At 39.6% G+C, this 20943-nt stretch overlaps 1 protein-coding gene across 4 annotated transcripts in view; it reads left to right on the top strand.

Moving 5' to 3' along the window:
- The first annotated feature begins 253 nt into the window (after nt 1–253).
- Nucleotides 254–20943, top strand: part of CD200R1L (CD200 receptor 1 like) — a 31191-nt gene continuing 10501 nt past the window's right edge. Inside the window, exons 1-7 of one of the 4 annotated variants that reach the window (XM_057301863.1) lie at nt 269–503; nt 1304–1460; nt 5810–5907; nt 9127–9195; nt 17748–17813; nt 19443–19760; nt 19887–20135. In XM_057301863.1, coding sequence (XP_057157846.1) covers nt 17765–17813; nt 19443–19760; nt 19887–20135 — 616 coding nt within the window. In that variant the 5' untranslated portion in view covers nt 269–503; nt 1304–1460; nt 5810–5907; nt 9127–9195; nt 17748–17764. Of the gene's footprint in view, nt 1461–5809; nt 5908–9126; nt 9196–17747; nt 17814–19442; nt 19761–19886; nt 20136–20943 lie in introns of all 4 variants that reach the window. The other 3 variants (XM_057301862.2, XM_057301861.1, XM_057301864.1) reach the window with 3 other exon arrangements.

Raw genomic sequence — 20943 nt, 5'->3', positions numbered from 1 at the left:
CTCCAATTACCATATATAAGGTACTCTCTACAGCTCCAGTGTGTTGTTACCCTGTCCCTGTGTGCAACCACTGTGTGGCCCTACATGGAATTCTTCTCTTGTTTGGAGCTATAAGTAACAAAGAGGTTTGCCTTTCACCTATCCAAGAGTCTTCATGTTGTGTCCTATCATCAAAAGAATCTTTAATCTTATAAAACAGAAGGGTAGAATCTTTGCTTCGGTCTTAGTTTCCAGTGGTTTCCTGGCAACCTTTGGTTTTCCTTGGCTTGTAGAAGAAACATCACTCATCTTACTTTATCTTCACATGGTGTTCCTGTGTATGCGCCCAGTTTTCCTCTTTTTATAAGGACACCATAAGAAGCTAAGAAGTGCAAAAGAAGAAAAAAAGAATAAACCAAAGACGCCAGTCATATTGGATTAGGGACCAATCTATTTCAGCATGGCCACATCTTAACTAATTATATCTCCAATGACCCTATTTCCAAATAAGGTCATCTTCTGAGGTACTGGGGATTAGAATTTCAACAAATAAATGTTGGGCGGGGGTTGCACTATTCAACCATGACTGAAAGTATTTATTAAAGACACACATATGACTATCTTATAACCCAACAATTTAATTCCTAGGTGTATATCCAAGAAAATGAATGTACACATAGACCAAAAATTATGTACAAAACAAGAATGTTCTTAGAAGCTTTATGTTAGCCCTAAACTGGGATAATGTAAATCTACAGAGAAATTGATGAATAAATTGTGATATAGTTATTGAAAATTTACTATACAGCATTAAAAATTGAACTTTGCAAAGAATTTCATGCTTGTGAAGTTCAAAAACTGTCAGAATGAATTAAAGCTATTAGAAGTCTGAGTAGTGTTTACTCAACTTCTCTGGAGGAGAGGATATTAGCAGAGAAGGAACAAAGGACACTTTGGAACAAAGGACACTTTGAATAATAATTATCAACATCTTGGTTTTGGAAGTAATTAGATAAGTGCATATATAGGTAGAAATTCATCAAACCGTACACTCAAGATTTCTTCATTTTAGCATATGTAATTTATACTCTCAAAATGCTACTTTTTAAATGAGTTGTTATATAGTTTATCTTGCTACTTCAATATTGTGGGAGAAGCAATGAGTTGTAAGCACTGGCTTTTTTGCTTTATTACTGCTTTATTACTCAGCAAAACTCACTGACATTTCCCATCAGTGGTTAATCAGTCAAAAACATATAGAATGACAGCAAAAATTAAAGATAAGCAAGATAATGAAGAAATATGTTTTGCAATCCTGTTGAAGAGAGAACAAGCAAAAGCGACCAAGAGAAACAGATTCACCGAGTCTGTTGATTGATTTAAAGTGGATTTATGTTTAAGTAGAAAACCACTCCAAAAGCATACTTTAGGGAAGATGTCAGCTCCAAGATTACTGATTTCCATCATTATCATGGTGCCTGGTAAGTCTGATACTGTGACATTTTCAGCTGAAAATAAAGCTTTCTTTCAATGATTATGAGGATACTCTTGATCTACTTACTTATAAGGTGTTTCTTGACTTGTCCTAGCAGCAGTGATAAATGTGTACATTATCCAGCAAAACTCCTTCTGAGTTACCTTATCCCAGTGGTGTACTGACTAGGTGACTGGCTGAATTCAGAGTAATTGGGGGCTGGGATTGAAGTGAAACTAAAATTTTGTGACCTAAAAGTGGTCCTGGGCTGCTTTTGTTGGTAGATTTTTTAAATTACTGATTCAGTTTGAGTACTTGTTATTAGTTTGCTTAGGGTTTCAATTTCTCCTGATTCAATCTTGGGAGGTTGTGTATTTTCAGGAATTCATCAATCTCTTCTAGATTTTTCTAGTGTGTGTGCATAGAGGTGTTTATAATAGTCTCCGAGGACCTTTTGTATTTCTGTGAGATCAATTGTAATGTCACCTGTGTAATATCTGATTGTACTTATTTGAATCTCCTCTTTTTTTTTCTTTGTTAATCCAGGTAGTACTCTATTGACCTTGTTTGTCTTTTCAAGGAGTCACCTTTTGGTTTTGTTGATCCTTTGTATAGATTTTTGGATCTCAATTTCATTCAGTTCTGCTCTGATTTTAGTCATTTATTTTCTTCTGCTGGCTTTGGGGTTAGTTTATTCTTGTTTTTCTAGTTCTTCTTCATCTTCTTCTTCTTTTTATTTATTTATTTACTTATTTATTTTTGAGACGGAGTTTAGCTCTTATTGCCCAGGCTGGAGTGCAGTGGTGCCATCTTGGCTCACTGCAACCTCTGCCTCCTGGGTTCAAGAGATTCTCCTGCCTCAGCCTCCTGAGTAGCTGGGATTACAGGCACCCGCCACCACACCTGGCTAATTTTTATATTATTAGTAGAGTCAGGGTTTTATCATACTGGCCAGGCTGGTCTTGAACTCCTGACCTTGTGATCCACCCCCCTCAGCCTCCCAAAGTGCTGGGATTACAGGCGTGAGCCACCGCGCCCGGCCTTTTCTAGTTCTTCTAAGTGTAATGTTAGATTGTTAATTTGAGATCTTTCTAACTACTTGATGTAGGTGTTTAGCACTATAAACTTTTAATACTGTTTTTGCTGGATCTCAGGGATTTTTATATGTCATGCCTCTGTTTTAATTAATTTTAAACATTTTTTGATTTCTTCCTTAATTTTATTGTCTACCCAAAACTTATTGAGGATCAAGTTGTTTAATTTCCATGTAATTGTATAGTTTTCAGAGACATGCTTGATATTGATTTCTATTTTTATTCTACTGTGGTGTGAGAGTACAGTTGGTATGATTTTGACATTTTTTAATTTATTGATACTTGTTTTGTGGTTGAGCATGTGGCTGACCTCAGAGCATGTTCCACATGTAGATGAGAAAAATGGATATTCTGTGGTTGTTGAGTGGAGTTGTCTGTAGTTGTCTGTTAGGCCCAATTGATCAAATATTATATTTAAGACCAGAATTCCTTTCTTAGTTTTCTGCCTTGATGATCTAACACTGTCTGTGGGATGTTGAAGTCTCTGACTATTATTAGTGGCTAAGTCTTTCCATAGGATTAGAAATACTTTTTTGTTTTTATTCTGAGTGCTCCAATGTCAGGCATGTATATATTTAGGATAGTTAATTCTTTTTTTGATTTGAACCCTTTATCATTATGTAATGCTCTTCTTTGTCCCTTTTTTTATTGTTGTTCATTTAAATTCTGTTTTGTCTGATATAAGAATAGTGACCCCTGCTCTTTTTTGTTTTCCATTTGTGTGATAGATCTTTTTCCACCCCTTTACTTTCAGCCTGTGTGTGTTGTTAGGTCTGTGTGAGATAGGTCTCTGGAAGACAGCAGATGGTTATGTCTTGTTCTTTTATCCAACTTGCCACTCTGTGCCTTTTAAGTGGCACATTTAGGTTGTTTAATTCCATATTAATATTGATATGTGAAGTCTTGACTCTGTTGTGATGTCATTAGCTGGTTGCTTTATAGTCTTGATTGTGTAGTTTCTTTATAGGGCTATGTCTTAAGTGTGTCTTTGTAGTAACAGACATTGTTCTTAAATTTCCACATTTAGAACTCCCTTAAGGATCTCTGGTAAGGTTGGCCTAGTGGCAATGAATTCTCTTAGTGTTTGCTTGCTTAGGAAAGATTGTATTTCTCTTTGCTTATGAAGCTTAGTTTGGAGAGTATGAAATCCTTGGTTGGAATTTCTTTTCTCTAAAGATACTGAAAATAGACCACAATCTCTTCTGGCTTATAAGCGTCCTGCTGAGATGTCTGCTCTTAATCTGATGGGGTTTCTTTGTAAGTGAGCTGGCCCTTTTCTCCAGCTGCTTTTAAGATTTTTTTATTTCACATCAACCTTGGAAAGTCTAATGACTATGTGTCTTGGAGATGGTCATCTTGTGTAGTATCTTGCGGTTGACTGAATTTCTCAAATTTGCACGTTGACCTCTTTAGTGAGATTGGGCAAATTTTTGTTGACTATATCCTCAAATATGTTTTCTAAGTTGCTTACTCTCTCTTCCTGTCTAGGGCAAAGTTTAGGTTACCAGGAGGCCCACAACTCCTTGGAGACCCGCTGGTCCTCTGAGCTTGGCAGACTCAGAGAAGGTTTAACAAAGATCACATGCTTCTGAGGGAACAGGACAAAAGGCAAAAGCAGAACTACTGATAAGGGTCCAACAAAGATCACAAGGCAAAGGGCAAAAGCAGAACTATGGATAAGGGTCTATGTTCAGCGGTGCATGTATTGTCTTGATAAACATCTTAAACAACAGAAAACAGAGTTCGAGAGCAGAGAACCGGTCTGACCACAAATTTACCAGGGCGGAGTTTTTCCCCACCCTAGTAAGCCTGAGGGTACTGCAGGAGACCAGGCGCATCTCAGTCCTTATCTCAACCACATAAGACAGACATTCCTGGAGCAGCCGTTTATAGACCTTCCCCCAGGAATGCATTCCTTTCCCAGAGTATTAATATTAATATTCCTTGCTAGGAAAAGAATTTAGTGATATCTCTCCTACTTTCACACCCATTTATAGGCTCTCTGCAGGAAGAAAAATATGGCTCTTTTTGCCCGACCCCACAGGCAGTCAGACTTTACCTGTGGTTGTCTTCCCTTGTTCCCTAAAAATTACTGTTATTCTGTTCTTTTTCAAGGTGCACTGATTTCATATTGTTCAAACACACATGTTTTACAGTCAATTTTTACAGTTAACACAATTATCACAGTGGTTCTGAGGTGATGTAAATCCTCAGCTTACGAAGATAATAGGATTAAGAGATTAAAGACAGGCATAAGAAATTATAAAAGTATTATTTGGGAACTGATAAATGTACATGAAATCTTCACAGTTTATGTTCCTCTGCCACAGCTCCAGCTGGTCCCTCCATTCAGGGTCCCTGACTTCCCGCAACACTGGTGCGGTGCCTGTAGCCTGGGATTCTTTTCCCAGAACATGGTGGTGAAGACCACCCAGCTTGTGTGCTCTCCTGACCAGTTTTCCCTCTGATGTTGGTCCCAGGAGCAGGCCCAACCAGCTAGTTTTGTCCCAAGCCTTCTGTGTCTAGATCACTGAGGTGTTCCAGATGTTGTGGGCCGTGGAGATCCCTTGGGCAGAAGCTGCAGCTGGCCAACAGGCTAAACCCTTACTCAATCAGTCTCACAGATAAAGGGATGCCCAACTACTATGCCAAAACACAAACCTACTCCTTACTCTTCTCAGTGTTCTGAGAGTGGGGGCTCCTCTCTGGCTTGAACTTAGGCCACAGATCTCATCTTGATACCTCTGGGTGGTGTGCTTGAACCCTGGACTTTGGGATCGAGTGCATGGTTTTATCCTCTGACACCTCAGGATTGAGCACCAGGTGTTCCAGGGGGGCCAAACTGCTCCCAGACCACTGCAAAACACCCAGGTGGAGAAATGGAGGCTGTGCTGTGTGCACCCTATTTCAGGAGTGGCAAGGCATGGGCCTTGGGTGGGGCTGGTGGACAAGGGTAGATTAGATACACCCTAGTCCTGTGGGAAAGGCAGCCTTTCCTTCTGCCAGCCTGGCAGTCAGCAAGGGCTAGAATCACTCAGAAAAAGATGGCAAACCTTGGCGATGACTGCATATGGTTGTGTTTTGCTGCACCTGCCCCACATGAGAAATCTTCTAGGCTCCATACAGGTTTGAGCTGTGCCTCTGCCTATTCTTTGGGCATTAAGTAACCATGTATTAGTTCATTCTCACATTGCTATAAAGAACTACCCAAGAATGGGTAATTTGTAAAGAAAAGAGGTTTAATTGGCTCACTGTTCCACAGGCTGTACAGGAAGCATGGCTGAGGAGGCCTCAAAAAACTTACAATCATGGTGGAAATGTGAAGGGGAAGCAAGCATGTCTTCAAATGGCCAGCAGAAGGTGAGGAGGTGCTACACACTTTTAAACAAGCAGATCTTGTGAGAACTCTATCATGAGACAGCACTAGGGGGAGGGTGCTAAACCATTAGAAACCACCCCATGATCCAGTCACCCCCGACCAGGCCCCACTCAGGATCACAATTTACAATGAGATTGGGTGGGGAGCCAAACCATATCAAACCATCAATATATTTTTCCTCTTTTCTCTTGCTATCACTAATATACATTCCGTATCCCTGATTGGGATTAAGGAGCAGATCTGTGGTTATGAAATAGCTTTGGACTGTGTGATGCTAATAGCTCCTAAGAATCAAAACAACCACAATTACTTTTAAATAATAATGACAATAATAAATATAAAATATGTATATAATTTATTTAATAATCACAGTCACAATCAGCATATTTTTTCCAGGAAGAAATAACATTGTTCATGTATTAACACCCAGCAAACAATTTCAGTTTTTCTAGCTAGAATTCTAGCAAGAAGTGGGAAGAGTTTATATGCAGATTCTGGTACTTTCTTCCTCTGGCACTCTCATTTTTCCATATACTGAAGCAGTTCTGATATTTTATTTTTATTTAGTGTTGACCACAATTTGGTCCATGTTTAAGGTCACTAAACAAATGAATAGTGATACAGTTTGGGTCTGTGTCCTCACTAAATCTCACGTCTAATTGTAATCCCCGGTATGGGAGGTGGGGTCTCGTGGGAGGTGATTGGATCATGGAGGTGACATTCTTATGAATGTGTTAGCACCATTACCTCAGTGCTGTTTGCATGATAGTGAGTGAGTGAGTTATGAGATCTGGTTGTTTAAAAGTGTGTAGCATCTCCCACCCACACCCCCTTCCTCCTGCTCTGGCCATGTGAACATGCCTGTTCTGGCTTTGCCTTCTGCCATGAGTAAAAGCTCCCTGAGGCCTTCCCAGAAGCAGATGCCACCATGCATCCCATACAGCCTGAAGAACCATGAGCCAACTAAACCTCTTTTCTTTATAAATTACCCAGTCTCAGGTATTTCTTGATAGCAGTGCAAGAACTGACCAACACACACAGAGCCCTTTCTAATGCCTGGAGCTACAGCACTGAATCTAGAATCTCTGCCTAAGTGGATTCATATCAATAATTTGGCCTCATTCAGCTTTGTCTTTTTCATTATTCCACATCCTTAATATTCATTCCTATACATATTGTCCAGATTTATAACTGTATATATTGGAAAAATCATATAGATATTTTGGTGTGTGGTGTAACTTCTTGTGGGTCACACTCTACCTCACTTTTTGGGCCCTGCAGGGACTCAAGTCTAGTTATAAGTCTGGAAGCAAAGAGGAGTGAGGGGCAAGATCCTGAGGAGAATAGAAAGTGTCTTTTAAGGCAACTAGTTGAAGAAAAATCATTACAGTTTCTTCAGGCAAAGCAGGGGATTAACCACTTCAAACAGGGGTGGGAGGGCTGCTTCTATGGGCAAAGACTTAGGAGACTTTAGAAATTTTATGTGCTCAGTTTCCTCAGCTTTTGCCTATATGTTCACATTCCAATTTTCAGGACCCCTTTCCTTTTCAATCAAGAACCTCACTCCAGCAGAGGATACTCTGACAGGTTAGGAATTCAATTTGTGTTGTCATTCAGCCTCTTACGGGATAAGTTTTGGTATCTGGAAACTTCAGCCTTGCTGAGAAGATAGGGGGTTCTTTCACGGCAGACATAGAAACTTCCAGTTCATTCACATAGTTTAAGTTGAGAATTTGAAGCCCTGAACTCATCTTTTTCTTTATCCATTTGGGCAGCAAATTAGGAGAAACCAGCCAATCTTGTTATATGTAAATGTTCTAAAGTATCAAATACATGATCACTCAGACCTTGCCTTTTATAAGTATTTGAGTAGGATTATCCAGTTGTGACATTTTCGCATATCTCTATTGTTACTTCATGCCATGGACTATCAGTGTGCCCTCTAGCACTAGAAATATAGTCATTAGTGCTTTTAAATCTAACTAGATTAGATGACCAATTCCAGAAAACCCCGAAACAATTCTGAAAATTTATCCTTAAGCTTCTGTTTCTTGAGGACCACTTATGGTACCAAATCTGTATCAGTCAGGGTTCCACCAGAGAAACGTAATGAGTAGAAAGTATGGAAAGTATGTATATTTATGTGTGTATGTACGTGTGTGTGTGTTATTTCAAGGAATTGATTATTGCAATTGTGGAAGCTGTTAAGTTTGAAATTTTTAGGGTGGACTTGTAGTCTGCAAACTCTTGGGCAGAAACTAATGCAACTAATGCTGCAGCCTTAAAGAGAATTTTTTTTCTTACTCCGGAAATCCTCACTTTTTCTCTTAAGGCCTTTCAGCCGATTGAGTGAGGCCCATCTTCTTTATTGAGAATAATCTCCTTTACTTAAAATCAACTGATTGTAGTTATTAATCACATACAAAATACCTTCACAGCAATGTTTAAATTAGTGTTTGATTGAATGATTGAATACTATACTCTAGCCAACTTGACACATAAAACTAGCTATCACAGGAGGATACACATTTTTTTAGGTGAACACAGAATATTTATCAAGGTAGACCATTAAATGAGCTGTAAAATAAATCACAATAAATTTAAATTTATCTAAGTAATTATTTTTAAAAGGCTTTCTGTTATTGAGACCAGCAAATGATCTCATGGTTTCCTGTTTCTTTGTCATTTTTTACCTTGAGAGGTTTCCCTTACCGTTTTTTGTTTTTTGTTTTTTTGTTTTTTGCAAATTCAGCCATGCATTTGAAACAGGAATTGTTCTAGTTCATCCAGTACTTCTAAGTTTTTTATTTGAAGTGGGGGAGGTTGTCTATCATTTCTATAATAGTTCTGGAAATGGAACTTTACTCCTGGGCCCTGCATTGAACTCTTCCACTGATTAGAAGTGGATGTGGCTGGCAAAAGACTGGTACAGACTGATCTGTTATAATAACATTGAATGAATCATTTATTCATAACTACAAAAGAAATGTCAAAATCCTGACATACGTGCATTTATCTAGTTATGGTCTCACTGCTGATTTCTTTTATGTAGAGGTTTTTTTGGTGTGATTATTAATTAATTTAAGGAATTGAAATGTTGTTTTCTGTGATCATCTTATATGAAATCAGTGGATTCTAGTCCATTTCAGTAAACAAAAGTTCTTAATTTTCTCCATATTTCTTCTTTAAATATTTTCTAGCCTCAGATAATAATTCCTGTCTGATGACACAACTGGAAATACAAAGTTAGAGAATACGTCTTAATGAAGGTAAAATGCTCACTTACTTAATAACCAGTTTGATGGGAGGGTTGGATCATCAGCAGAAACATTTACATGATCATTTGTCCTGTGTGCAATTTTAACAGATACCTCTCTGCACACTATTGCTTGAAGACCAAGCAAGGACCGACTTATTCAATTTAATTCAACAACAAAAAGCAAACATGTAGATTTCTTAGTAGCACACAAAAATAGAAGCTAAAAAGAAGAAAACTTACAGCACCTTCAAGTAGTCTACATATTCTGGTCTTGGAATTAGACAAGGATACAGAATTATATTACAAGGTAGAATGAGAGGAGCACTACAATACAAAACCAGTGTATTACAGAGAGTGGCTTTTGCACAGGCTCTAGAAGGATTTCAGAAGGCATAAATTATTGGAAAAAAGAGGCCAGGGGATCATTGTGGACTAAAGTACAGGGTAGAAAGGCACATAAAATGTTCAGCCAATAGAAGCAGTCTGGGGTGGGAGGAGTTTAGTGTGCATGCTGGATAGCAGTGAGAGCAGAGCCTGGAAAGTCAAGTTGTACTCAAATAGCGGAAGGAAGTAGGAAAGGTAGTAATAAAGTCAAAAGAAGAACAGCATGAATTAAGAAGTGGAAAGCTAGAATTTATAAATAATTCCAAGAACTGATTTTTTTAATGGGATAAAGACTATTCTAAATGGGAAGTAAATTTAAAAAAATACACAAAATGTGGGGAGAAAATCAACAATTAACAACAAATATCAAGAAACCAAAGAAATATAAAAGAATATTTTGTACAATTTCTCCTATTAAATTAGAAAACTTCCATGAAATAAATGTTCTAGTGGAAAAGTAAATTAGCAACTGGCTCAAGATGAGATAGAAAACATGAATAGATAGAGAACCATAGAAGAAATTGAGAATTACTGCCAAAAAATGTGTGGCCTTAGATTGCTATGTAAGAGAAATAGTTTACATCACTTTAAGCCTTTAAGGAACAGATAATTTTTATGTCATTTAGTTTTCCCATAGAATAGAGAAAGGAGAAATGTTTTCTAAATTTTACAAGTATAACTCAGATATCAAATCCTGACAAAGTTAGTATACAAAAAACTTTCTAAGCTAATTTCACTTGTAAATGTAGAGGCAAAGATTCCACATATCAGCATATCAAATCAGTAGTGCACTAAAAGAATTAAACCAACAACAAGGTAACATTTTTAGGAATGTAAAATAGTTGATATTAAATAATCTACTAATATACTTTACCTAATTTTAGATTAAAGAGAAAAAAGAATCTCACAAACTGTTCAGTATATGTCAAAAAGGTGTTTGGTAAATTCATCACTGTTGACTTACAAAACATCCTAGTGAAATTAGGATCAAGGATACATCCACAGCAAGATTGAGTCTTAAGCATAGACCCCTGAGTGGTCTGAGGCCTGGTTGCCAGGCCCTTAAAAGACCTTCCTGATTTATGCATATTTAATGATTTACAATTAAAGCTGGTTATGAGAGTACAAAAGGCATATTTCTCCCTACTCCCATTATATAAAAACAGTCCTATTGATGCAGTGGCGGGCTGTCTGGAGTGGCCACTGCCATCAGTAGGACTTCTGCCTATTGATGTCCTATTCTGCAGTCCTATTCTGCCTATTCTGCAGTGGCCTTCTGCCAGCTGCAGAAGGGAGGTGCAGGTGGTGGCAGCAGGAGTGGCTGTGAGAGCAGCAGTGGCGGTGATGGGACCTCTGTGCTCCATGTCTGCGAGGCAGCTGACCGCACTACCCCCACTCTTGCATGGCCAGGCAGGACCCACTACCAGGCACTGAGCCTTTACTATGGCCTCAACCTCACTCCCTGCTTCATCCTGGGAGCCCACAAGCACCTGGCTGAAGGCACAGTCAAGACACACTGCTGTCCCTGGTCGCATTGGGTTCATTTGTGCAGGGTTGGCTGGGGCCACCATGCCACCTGCTCTTTGCCTACTGTGGCTGTGGGGAAAACACAGAGAGGGGGTGCAACCAGAGCTGTGCATTCCATGAAGCCAACAGGAGCTGGGAACAAGTGGGAGCCCTGCCGCTTCTAAGTTGGCAGGGAAGGAGCTGCCCAAGCTGCGGCTGCAACCTGGGCACCCCTGTGCTCTTGGGAGCTGGGAACAGGCAGAAGCCCTGCCACCTTGGCCCCCTCCAGACTTTGGGCACCAATAAGCATGGGAGGAAGGCCGAGGGGGGTTGCTGAGGGCAGCTTGATGCTGGCCTGCAGGTTCCCCTGGACATGAACAGCATGGACACCATGAAGAGCAGCAGGAGGTAGAGAGGCTCCAGGGTAGAAAGGCGCAGGTCCCTGGTGAAGCCCCACCTTCAGGCTGGGAAGGCCTGAAGCCTTGGTGCTGGGCTACTGGTCCCGCAAACTGAAATTGGAACTTGTAGTGCTTTTTCTGAGCCCACCTATGGGCACCCATGGACCAACTGGCATGCACTTTCTCCCCTCTGGGGCCATAATGGGCCAACCAGCTGCAGAGAGGGGCTACCTTCTCTGCTGAGAGCTGAGTAGATAATGGGACAACCTGCCTGTAGAGAGCACCTGCCCACTATAGGGTTTCCTCTCTGCTAGGAGCTGAACACTCAATGGGATGAACTGCCTGCAGAGAGGAGCTACCCACTCTAGGGTTTCTTCTCTACTAGGAACCAAACACTCATCAGGACACCCTGGCTGCAGAAAGGAGCTACCCACTCGGGTCTCCTCTGAGCTGTTCTATCACTCAATAAAGCTCCTCTTAACCTTGCTCACCCTCCACTTGTCTGCATACCTCATTCTTCCTGGTCACAGGACAAAAACTCAGGACCTGCCAAATGATAGGGTTAAAAGAGCTATAACACAAACAGGGCTGAAACACGCCCCTTGCTTGCCACATTGTGGGTGACAAGGAGAGAAGAGAGAAGGAGAGAAGAGCTGTGGCTCTTTGGGGAGCCCAGACCTAGGAGCTCCCTGAGCCAGGGCTGTGACACCCTTTTAGGGCTCTGCAGTTCCTGGTGTCTCCAAGCTTCTGGGCACCACCACATTCCCCAGAAGCTGTTTATGGTATGCCTGTCAAGCTGCAGCCTTGCAGGGAGCTGGCACCCATGCCAGCACTTGGAGCTGCCCACTCCTCTGCAGGTAGTGTGCCTGGCTGTGTGCAGTGGTTGGATCCCATGCTCACTCACACATCCCTCATTGGTCTGTGCCTGGCTCGTCCTTGGCAGATGTGGGATCCAGGCCAATAGCACCAGCCAAGTGCTGCCTGCCAGGCCAAACAGGCAGAATGAGCCCAGTGGATCACAGCAAAATTTGGGCAAAGGTGCCATTGGCCACAGAGGTTTCCAGCTGGCAAAGTGACATCCCAAAGATCTCATAGCACTATTGTCTCATGATGATCAGGCTTAAATTATCCCTGCCAAAAGGCAACTCCATTTTGTGCCTACTGGTATACTAGGGGACAGCTATAGCTTAGCTATAGCTTAGAGGAATTCTTAGTGTGTCTCCTGGTAGAAGTATCTCCCCTATGAAACTCAAGATCCTAGACTCACAAATCTAAAATTACTGGGATTTGGAAGCACAAATTCTCTAAACGAGTCAATAAGAATGACAGTGAAGGGAGGTGGAGGTTGCAGTGAGCCGAGGTCATGCCACTGAACTACAGCCTGGACAACAGAGTGAGACTCGGTCTCAAAAAAAAAAAAAAAAAAAAGAATGATGGTGAGTGAGACTACCCCACTTCTACTCCTTGTCTCTCAGATCCAGTTTATTCTATGAACTGGGGAGCTAGGGACACAGCACCCTCCTAAAGGGTGGTGTCCCATCCTCATAAGATATCATTTCCAAACGTTAGTTGTGACTTCCAGAGGCTGTGCCAGTGCTCCATGAAGCTGGCAATTTCTGAATGCATCCATATGCCTCTACCCCACACCTTCTTGTCCTCTACCTTCCAATTTTGACTCTTCCAGGTCTCTGACCAAACAAGCCAAAGCATTTGCCACTGCTTATGAGTTTATCTCTTTTATTACTGAGTATTACATTTCTTACTTGAGTATTTTTCATCATCACTGTCTTTCAGGGCCAGACCAGAGTGGGGCTACAGTGCCACAACAGTCCACTTTTGGCTTATATCAGAGACTGAGGCAACCCATCCATAACCCATCCAAAGCTAAGCTTTGGGTTTTGGTCCTAGGGAACACACAGGGAGGGCTTAGATGTGAACTGAGGGAGACATGACAGTATAACAGTGGTATATGAAGTGGGGGCCTGGACCATTTGTTCACTAAAATGACTGGTGTTCTCCTGAGTCTGGAGCCTGAGCCCCATTGTAGCCATTTCTGTTTTACAATGGAGTGCTACTGGGCCCACTTTACTTTATGATTTGTTGGGTCTAATAGTATGCAGCTTATAATGGGTTGTTTTAGGAGCCTGATCATTTCATATCCCATGATTAGATGCTCAGTCTTCACCAGGGTCCTGTAGCATGCCATGAGCTATTTTTTAAAAGGCAACTAGTTATCTGCTTCAGATGACATAGATTTACCCCCAGAACCCTAGGCCTGTACTGTGACTGTCCTACTGGACTTGTCTGAGGCTCCACATTTCATCTTTATCACAGAATCTTCTTGTATCACAGATCTGCCTGATTTTATGAACTTATTGTCAGGGCTGGTATACTGTGGCATGGACCTGTTACAGATTCCTTTCTTGGTCTGGAGCACACTTGGACTAGCATCCTATTAGAGGGTCAGAGCAGTAATCGCAAATATGCAGCAGGCTGCCTCCAAAACCAAGTGTTGTGCTACTCAATGGTAGGAAGTAAGGTTAAATAATTTGTCCTTTTTTCGAGAGGGGATATATGGTAGGGTCCAGACCACTGGCCTACTAGAAACTTCACTAATGTGTCAGGCCCTGAATATTTGTAGAATTGACTTCTCACCTCTGGAATGCATGTGATTAACTAAGGTATTCATAATAACTCTCACTTTTTGCTCAGAAGATCTAATTGATATGATGTCATCAATATAGTAGACCAATATGATGGTCTTTGCAGAATGCCCAGATAGCCTAGATCTTTTTAGATTACATTGTACATGAAAGTAGACATTAAGGCAAGACCATATTTATATACTCTCTACTGTCCTGTGGAATACAAACTTATTTTTGATGTTCTTTCCTGATGAATGTTGAAAATAATGCATTTACCAGATCAATAACCACATACTGCAACTGGAGTATCTCTAGTAAAGATAGCTTATCTGGCAGAGTAGCTGCAGTTGGGGCTGATACTTTGGTAATTTTGCATTGATCTACTATAATTCACCATCCAGTGTTTTGCAGGGATCTAACTGGTAAATTAAGTAGGAGACATGATGGGGACCACGATTTTAGTATACTTTAAGTCTCTGAGAGGAGACTCATACTTAGGTCTTCAGTATTAATATTTATTTACTATCTTCGCCAAGGGGGGTGGTTTGGGGGATTTATCTTGGTCTTTCCTATTATAATAGCACTTACTTTACAGATCAAGGAATCAACAAGATGGTCTGCAAGTTGCTAAGCATGTTCATTCTAATTAAATATTCAGCAACTGAAAAATCACCACTGTATAAGGTGATTTGAAGGTCCACTGTGATATGAACCAGGCCCAGGATTTCTTTTATCATCTGACTCCGATATGTTTCTACTCTAACAGGAGGCCCTTAATATTCTTTGTGTTCTTGGGTATCAGGATCAATTCAGATTAGTATTCAAATAACCTTCAAAAGATCCTTGTATTCCTTTTTCCCCAGTTATGGTTACCTAAACACATAGTCATAGGTTCTTTGGTGAAGGACTAGGGGAATAACTATTGCAACAGTTCTCAAAGTGTGGTTTTCAGATGGCTGGGATAACCAAGACCCTTTCAGTGGGTCACCTCGGTAAAAATGAGTTACAATAATAATGATAATGATAATACAGTGATGTTATTTGCCTTTCTACTGATATTTTCACTGATAGTGCAGTTGAACTGTTGTTTAAAATTACTGGTGCCTTAGCATGAATGAAGTGCAGAGCACTGTATTAGTTTGCTAGGGCTGTTGTAACAAAGAACCATGGAGTGAGAAGTGGAGGCAATGGAAATCTATTGTGTTACAGTTCTAGAAACTAAAACTCCGAGATCAAGGTGTTGGCAGGGCAATTCTCCCTCTGAAGGCACTACGAAAGGATCTGTTTCAAGCCCTTCTCCCAGCTTCTGGTATTTCCTGGCTTGTGCAGCATACCTCCAATTTTTACATGGTGCTTTCCCTGTGTCCATATCTGTGTCCAATTTGCTCTTTTTATGAAAACACCAATTGTATTGTGTTAGGGGCTCATGCCGCTCAAGTATGACTTTACCTTAGCTAGTTATACTTGTAATGATTTTATTTTCAAATAAGATCACATCTCTGAGGGTTAGGACTTCAACATGTAAATTTTCAGATATACAATTCAACCTATAAGAGGCACCAAGCTGTACCAATAGTCATTGTATTCTTCACTCACTCATGCACACACGTACACATTGCCTAAGAATGTCTTTGATGATTCAGTAAAAATAATTAATGTATTAAATCTGAAGCCTTATATACAGTATCTTTTAAGTATTCTACATGATGGCATTGGAAATACATTTAACACATTTTTGTTGCATACCAAATCATGGTGATTATCCTGAGGAAATGCAATTATATCAAATGTTTGAGTTGCAAGCTGAAGACAATTAGTTAACCATAACTAAAATTATACAAAAATCATTGTAAAACAGAAATTAAAAGTTATGCCATCATTAGAGGAAAAAACATGTTAACATCTTAAAAATTATACTTATAAGCAACTAATAGTGATTTCTCATTCATGAGACGCTTTGTTTAGTCAACTAGTTTGTATGAGGTAACCATGCCTCCCCCCTATTCCTCCTTCTCCAACCAAGGAGATGGGTCCATGTGGTTATCTCACATGAGCTGGTCCAATTATACTCCTTTCTCCAAATGCTGGAGACAGCAACTTTAAATGAAATTTCTCTGCACGTTTTTTTTTTTTTCCTTTTTAACCTAACTCCTCTAAAAGAGTGAAAGAAATGAACACAAAAATATCTCTCCTCTCTCCTCTCCAACCACTTTTTTACATCCAGGGTGGGTAAAATACTTATTAAGAAAAAGAAGGGTTTTATGGCACTTTAAATGAGACCCAATGGAAGAAATTGGCATGTAGAAATTTTTATCATTTTCGTTTTCTTGTTGTGTCCAGTTAGCACTTCACTGTCTTTACTGATGGATAAAAAGGCTATGCTCTGTTGCCATCCCATCCTATTGACAAGTGTGATGGTAACAGCATGGGAAATACTCATCAGAAACAATTCTTCCTGCATCAAAGCCTACAGGAAAGAGAAATGAGACAATGCAAAAAAAAAAAACAACAAAACTGCAATGACAAGAGTATAACGTAGGCCTCCAGTCCTGACTGGAATCTTTCCCTTTGGGTTGATCCCATTGTCCTCACTCATTATGGGTATTACAGGTGAATAATGGTAACACCTGATGGGAATTTCCATCATGGATATCACCCATGATGATGTCCACTGAAAGGGTCTTGGCTATCCCTAGCCATCTGAAAACCACGCTTTGAGAATTACTGCAACATTCATTCCCCTAGGCCATCACTGAAGTACCTAATCCTAACCATACCAAGTGTTAGGAAAGGAACATCATATATTGTAGCATTGCACATCATCAGATTTGGACTGAAACAAATGTCTCTCTAAATTTCATACTCTTTATGTTAAGATTGAAGCACTTTTTCCTTACCTCTCTGCAGTTCCCCCGAAGTGACCCTGTTTCTAAGCAGGCATAGAGCTGTGGTGTGTAAGACAGTTGCAGCAAAGCCAGCTGCACAGATCTCCTGGACCCCGCAGGGGGATTGTGTCACCAAGCAAGAATATTGGGGCAATGGCACAGTGACTGTTGGGAGTTCATGTCACTGGGAGGGCCACAATGTGTCTACCATGACCTTATGATAGGCACATTTGAGTAGCAACAAGAGTGTCTATAGAGCTACTTCCTGGTTAGTAATTATTCCAGTTTTGTGTTCATTTCTTTCACTCTTTTAGAGGAGTTAGGTTAAAAAGGAAAAAAAATGTGCAGAGAAATTTCATTTAAAGATGCTGTCTCCAGCATTTGGAGAAAGGAGTATAATTGGACCAGCTCATGTGAGATGCCCACATGGAGCCATCTCCTTGGTTGGGGAAGGAGGAATAGGGGGGAGGCATGGTTACCTCATACAAACTAGTTGACTAAACAAAGCATCTCATGAATGAGAAATCATTATTAATTGCTTATAAGTATAATTTTCAAGATGTTAACATGTTTTTTCCTCTAATGATGGCATAACTTCTAATTTCTGTTTTACAATGATTTTTGTATAATTTTAGTTATGGTTAACTAATTGTCTTCATGTTGAGTAAGACTGTGGGGAAACACTTGTTTCCATTCTGAGTACATAAAATTGATTTCGCTTATTCTTCTCTAAATGTTTTCTAGCTTCAAGTAGTTCATGTATGGGTGGAAAGCAGATGACACAGAACTATTCAACAATTTTTGCAGAAGGTAATATGCTTCCTTAGTAGTGGCCAGCACTGAGGGACGGAAAGTTGAACTTCAGTAGAATCATTAGCTGATGGCCTGGCTGGAGGCCAGCCTTGTGACTACTTGAAGAACATGTTGATCTGAGTGCTGTGGTACGAGGGACCCTGAATGTCCCAGTCTCTAGTTCTCCAAACAAGCCATGTTCTTGCTTACCTCTGAACCTTTGCTAAGGTGGAGTGCTGGAAGGAGCGTGGATTTAATGACCTTTCAGGTCTGCGTTAAAGTCCTACTTCTTTCTGCATCTGGTTATGTGATCGTTATTTGACTGTCAAATATGAGGGTTAAAGTACCACATAAGAGACAGGTGACACCAAAACAGGAGAGGAGAGATATTAATTGCAGGGTGTAGCAAAAACAAACTTCATCCACATAAAGGTTTGCCCCTCTGCAACTGATTCTGCTTATGCTATAGTGATGAGATCTCTGACACTCACCTTTGTTACAGGTGAGTAGTGACACATACTTCGGCAGAATAAGTACCTCTTAGTAAACCCTGATCAGTTGTGGAAACATTGTGTTGGCTTATGAGATGCGTGAGAATCTATGTTGGCAGATGCTTGTAGGATGCAGGGCTTAATTTTTACTTTAAAAGATGGACAGAAAGGAGTCGACTTCTACATTTACACCTGATAATTGGATTGAATATACAGAAATAAAATCTATGAGGAAAGTTTACCACTGAACTCTCTGGGGTTGTATGTGTGACTAAACAGGAAGGAAGGAAAATATCCAAAGGCTATGTTTGACAGTGTCACAAATTTGCAATAAAACTTTTTCATGATAAATGTCCAAAGGAAAATAAAGCTTTTTAAAAATTATATGCCACACTACTTTTTAAACTAGAAATAAATATTTCTAAACATCTTATCACTAGGCATTTTTTTTTACTTACATGGGATGGCTCAACTGGCAAAATTATAGATTTTTTAAAGATCTGTGGATCTCACTGACTGTAATTCTCTAAATAAAACATGTAATCATCTAAATAAAACATGTCCAGCTAGCTCCACTTGAATGCCACATTAGTTACCTTTAATGAAAGAACCACAAACTTTCCACATTTATGTTTGTCTGAAATAACAACCTTAGAGACGGGTATTTAACTTTGATGTTACTGATTTTTCTCGTGCTCACCAAAACGAAGGAGGAGACAATCACATCACTAGTTATTCCATTTTCTTTTCCAAGGCACATGAATTGTATGATAAATACAGTAGTCTCTACCACCTAAAGATTAGATTTAGAACATTGCCTTTGTTGTTTAAATTATAATTCTGTTTTCTGTTTCTAGATATTAAAACTCCTGAACTAAAATCAGAATACTTTATTGTATTTCAGAATACAATGTTATGTATATTGTTTTTCTAATAATACATAATACTGGAGAAAGTTTGTTAATCTTTAGATTGGGTTCAATATATTATTTATATTTTGTGAATGTTATGTTCTTACCTAAGTCTAATATTTCTGGAATAAGATCAGCAAATTTATGTTCTAATAAAACTTCATGTAATATACTGTGGATAAACATAACACATGAAGTTCCTTATCAAGGTTTTCGATATCATTATCCTTTGTGTGTGTGTCCAGGTAACATCTCACAGCCTGTACTGATGGATACAAATGCTGTGCTTTGTTGCACTCCTATCGCATTAAGAAATTTGATCATAATAACATGGGAAATAATCCTGAGAGGCCAGCCTTCCTGCACAAAAGCCTACAAGAAAGAAACAAATGAGACCAAGGAAACCAACTGTACTGCTGAGAGAATAACCTGGGTCTCTAGACCTGATCAGAATTCGGACCTTCAGATTCGTCCGGTGGACACCACTCATGACGGGTATTACAGAGGCATAGTGGTAACACCTGATGGGAATTTCCATCATGGATATCACCTCCAAGTGTTAGGTAAGGAGCATCACATACTGAGGTATTTCACATCACCAGATTTGTGACTGAAACAAATGTCTCTCTGAATTCCATATGCTTTATGTGAAAACTGAAGCATTTTTTCCCCCTCTTTCCTCTCTGCAGTTACACCCGAAGTGACCCTATTTCAAAGCTGGAATAGAACTGCAGTATGCAAGGCAGTTACAGGGAAGCCAGCTGCCCAGATCTCCTGGATCCCAGAGGGATCTATTCTTGCCACTAAGCAAGAATACTGGGGCAATGGCACAGTGACGGTTAAGAGTACATGCCCCTGGGAGGGCCACAAGTCTACTGTGACCTGCCATGTCTCCCATTTGACTGGCAACAAGAGTCTGTCCGTAAAGGTGAATTCAGGTAAGCGCCTGTTTCTTGTAGAAGAGTAAACTTGATGCTCAACTTTTTCTTCCATAGAAAATAACGAATAACCAAACAGCAGGTAAGAAAATTTGAGCTCCTAGCTTGAAAATATTCTCTCAAACTGAGAAATGCATTACAATGCTAGAATCTGTCTTTTAGTAGAACAGCCATAAAAATAGATTTTGTTAACTTAGTGATCTATAGGCCCTTACTTTGAGATTAATTCTTGATATGAAATATCAAGAGTTTTATGTAGTTTTAACAATCCTTGTTCAGTAGATAGCCCAGAATGACAGCTATTTTCTTCCTGATTTTATTTCTTGTAGTAGTTATTACTTTGTTACCTTGAATAAGAGACAAGTAATTCTTCCTATCTCATCATCCAAAAGCAATATATTAATTAATTCTCCAAATATTTATTGAATGCTATTTATAAGTTTGAAGCTGGTGATGCAAAGATGAAAAGCTAAGGTCCACATCTTTATATTGTTTTGGGCAGGATAATCTGGTGTTTAGGAGCAAAGCCTTTCACATAGCATGGCTTTTTGTTCACCAGCTATATGAACTTGAACAGTATTTAATATCTCTGTCTCATGGTTTCTTTGTCTGTTAAATGAGGATAATAGGATCTACCTAATAGGATTATTGGGTTAATTAAATAAAATTACATATATATGAAAACATGTTGTACATATAATTGTATTAATATACCTGCTACATAATTGACACTCAGCAAATGTTAGCCACTAGATTTCCTTATATTAATAAATGTTGGTTATTATATATATCGTATTAATAAAAATTA

The sequence above is a fragment of the Pan paniscus genome, chromosome 2, assembly GCF_029289425.2.
Source record: "Pan paniscus chromosome 2, NHGRI_mPanPan1-v2.0_pri, whole genome shotgun sequence".
Taxonomy (NCBI): Eukaryota; Metazoa; Chordata; class Mammalia; order Primates; family Hominidae; genus Pan; species Pan paniscus.
Note: the sequence above shows the minus strand (reverse complement) of the source record. Positions and strands in the feature narration are given on the sequence as shown.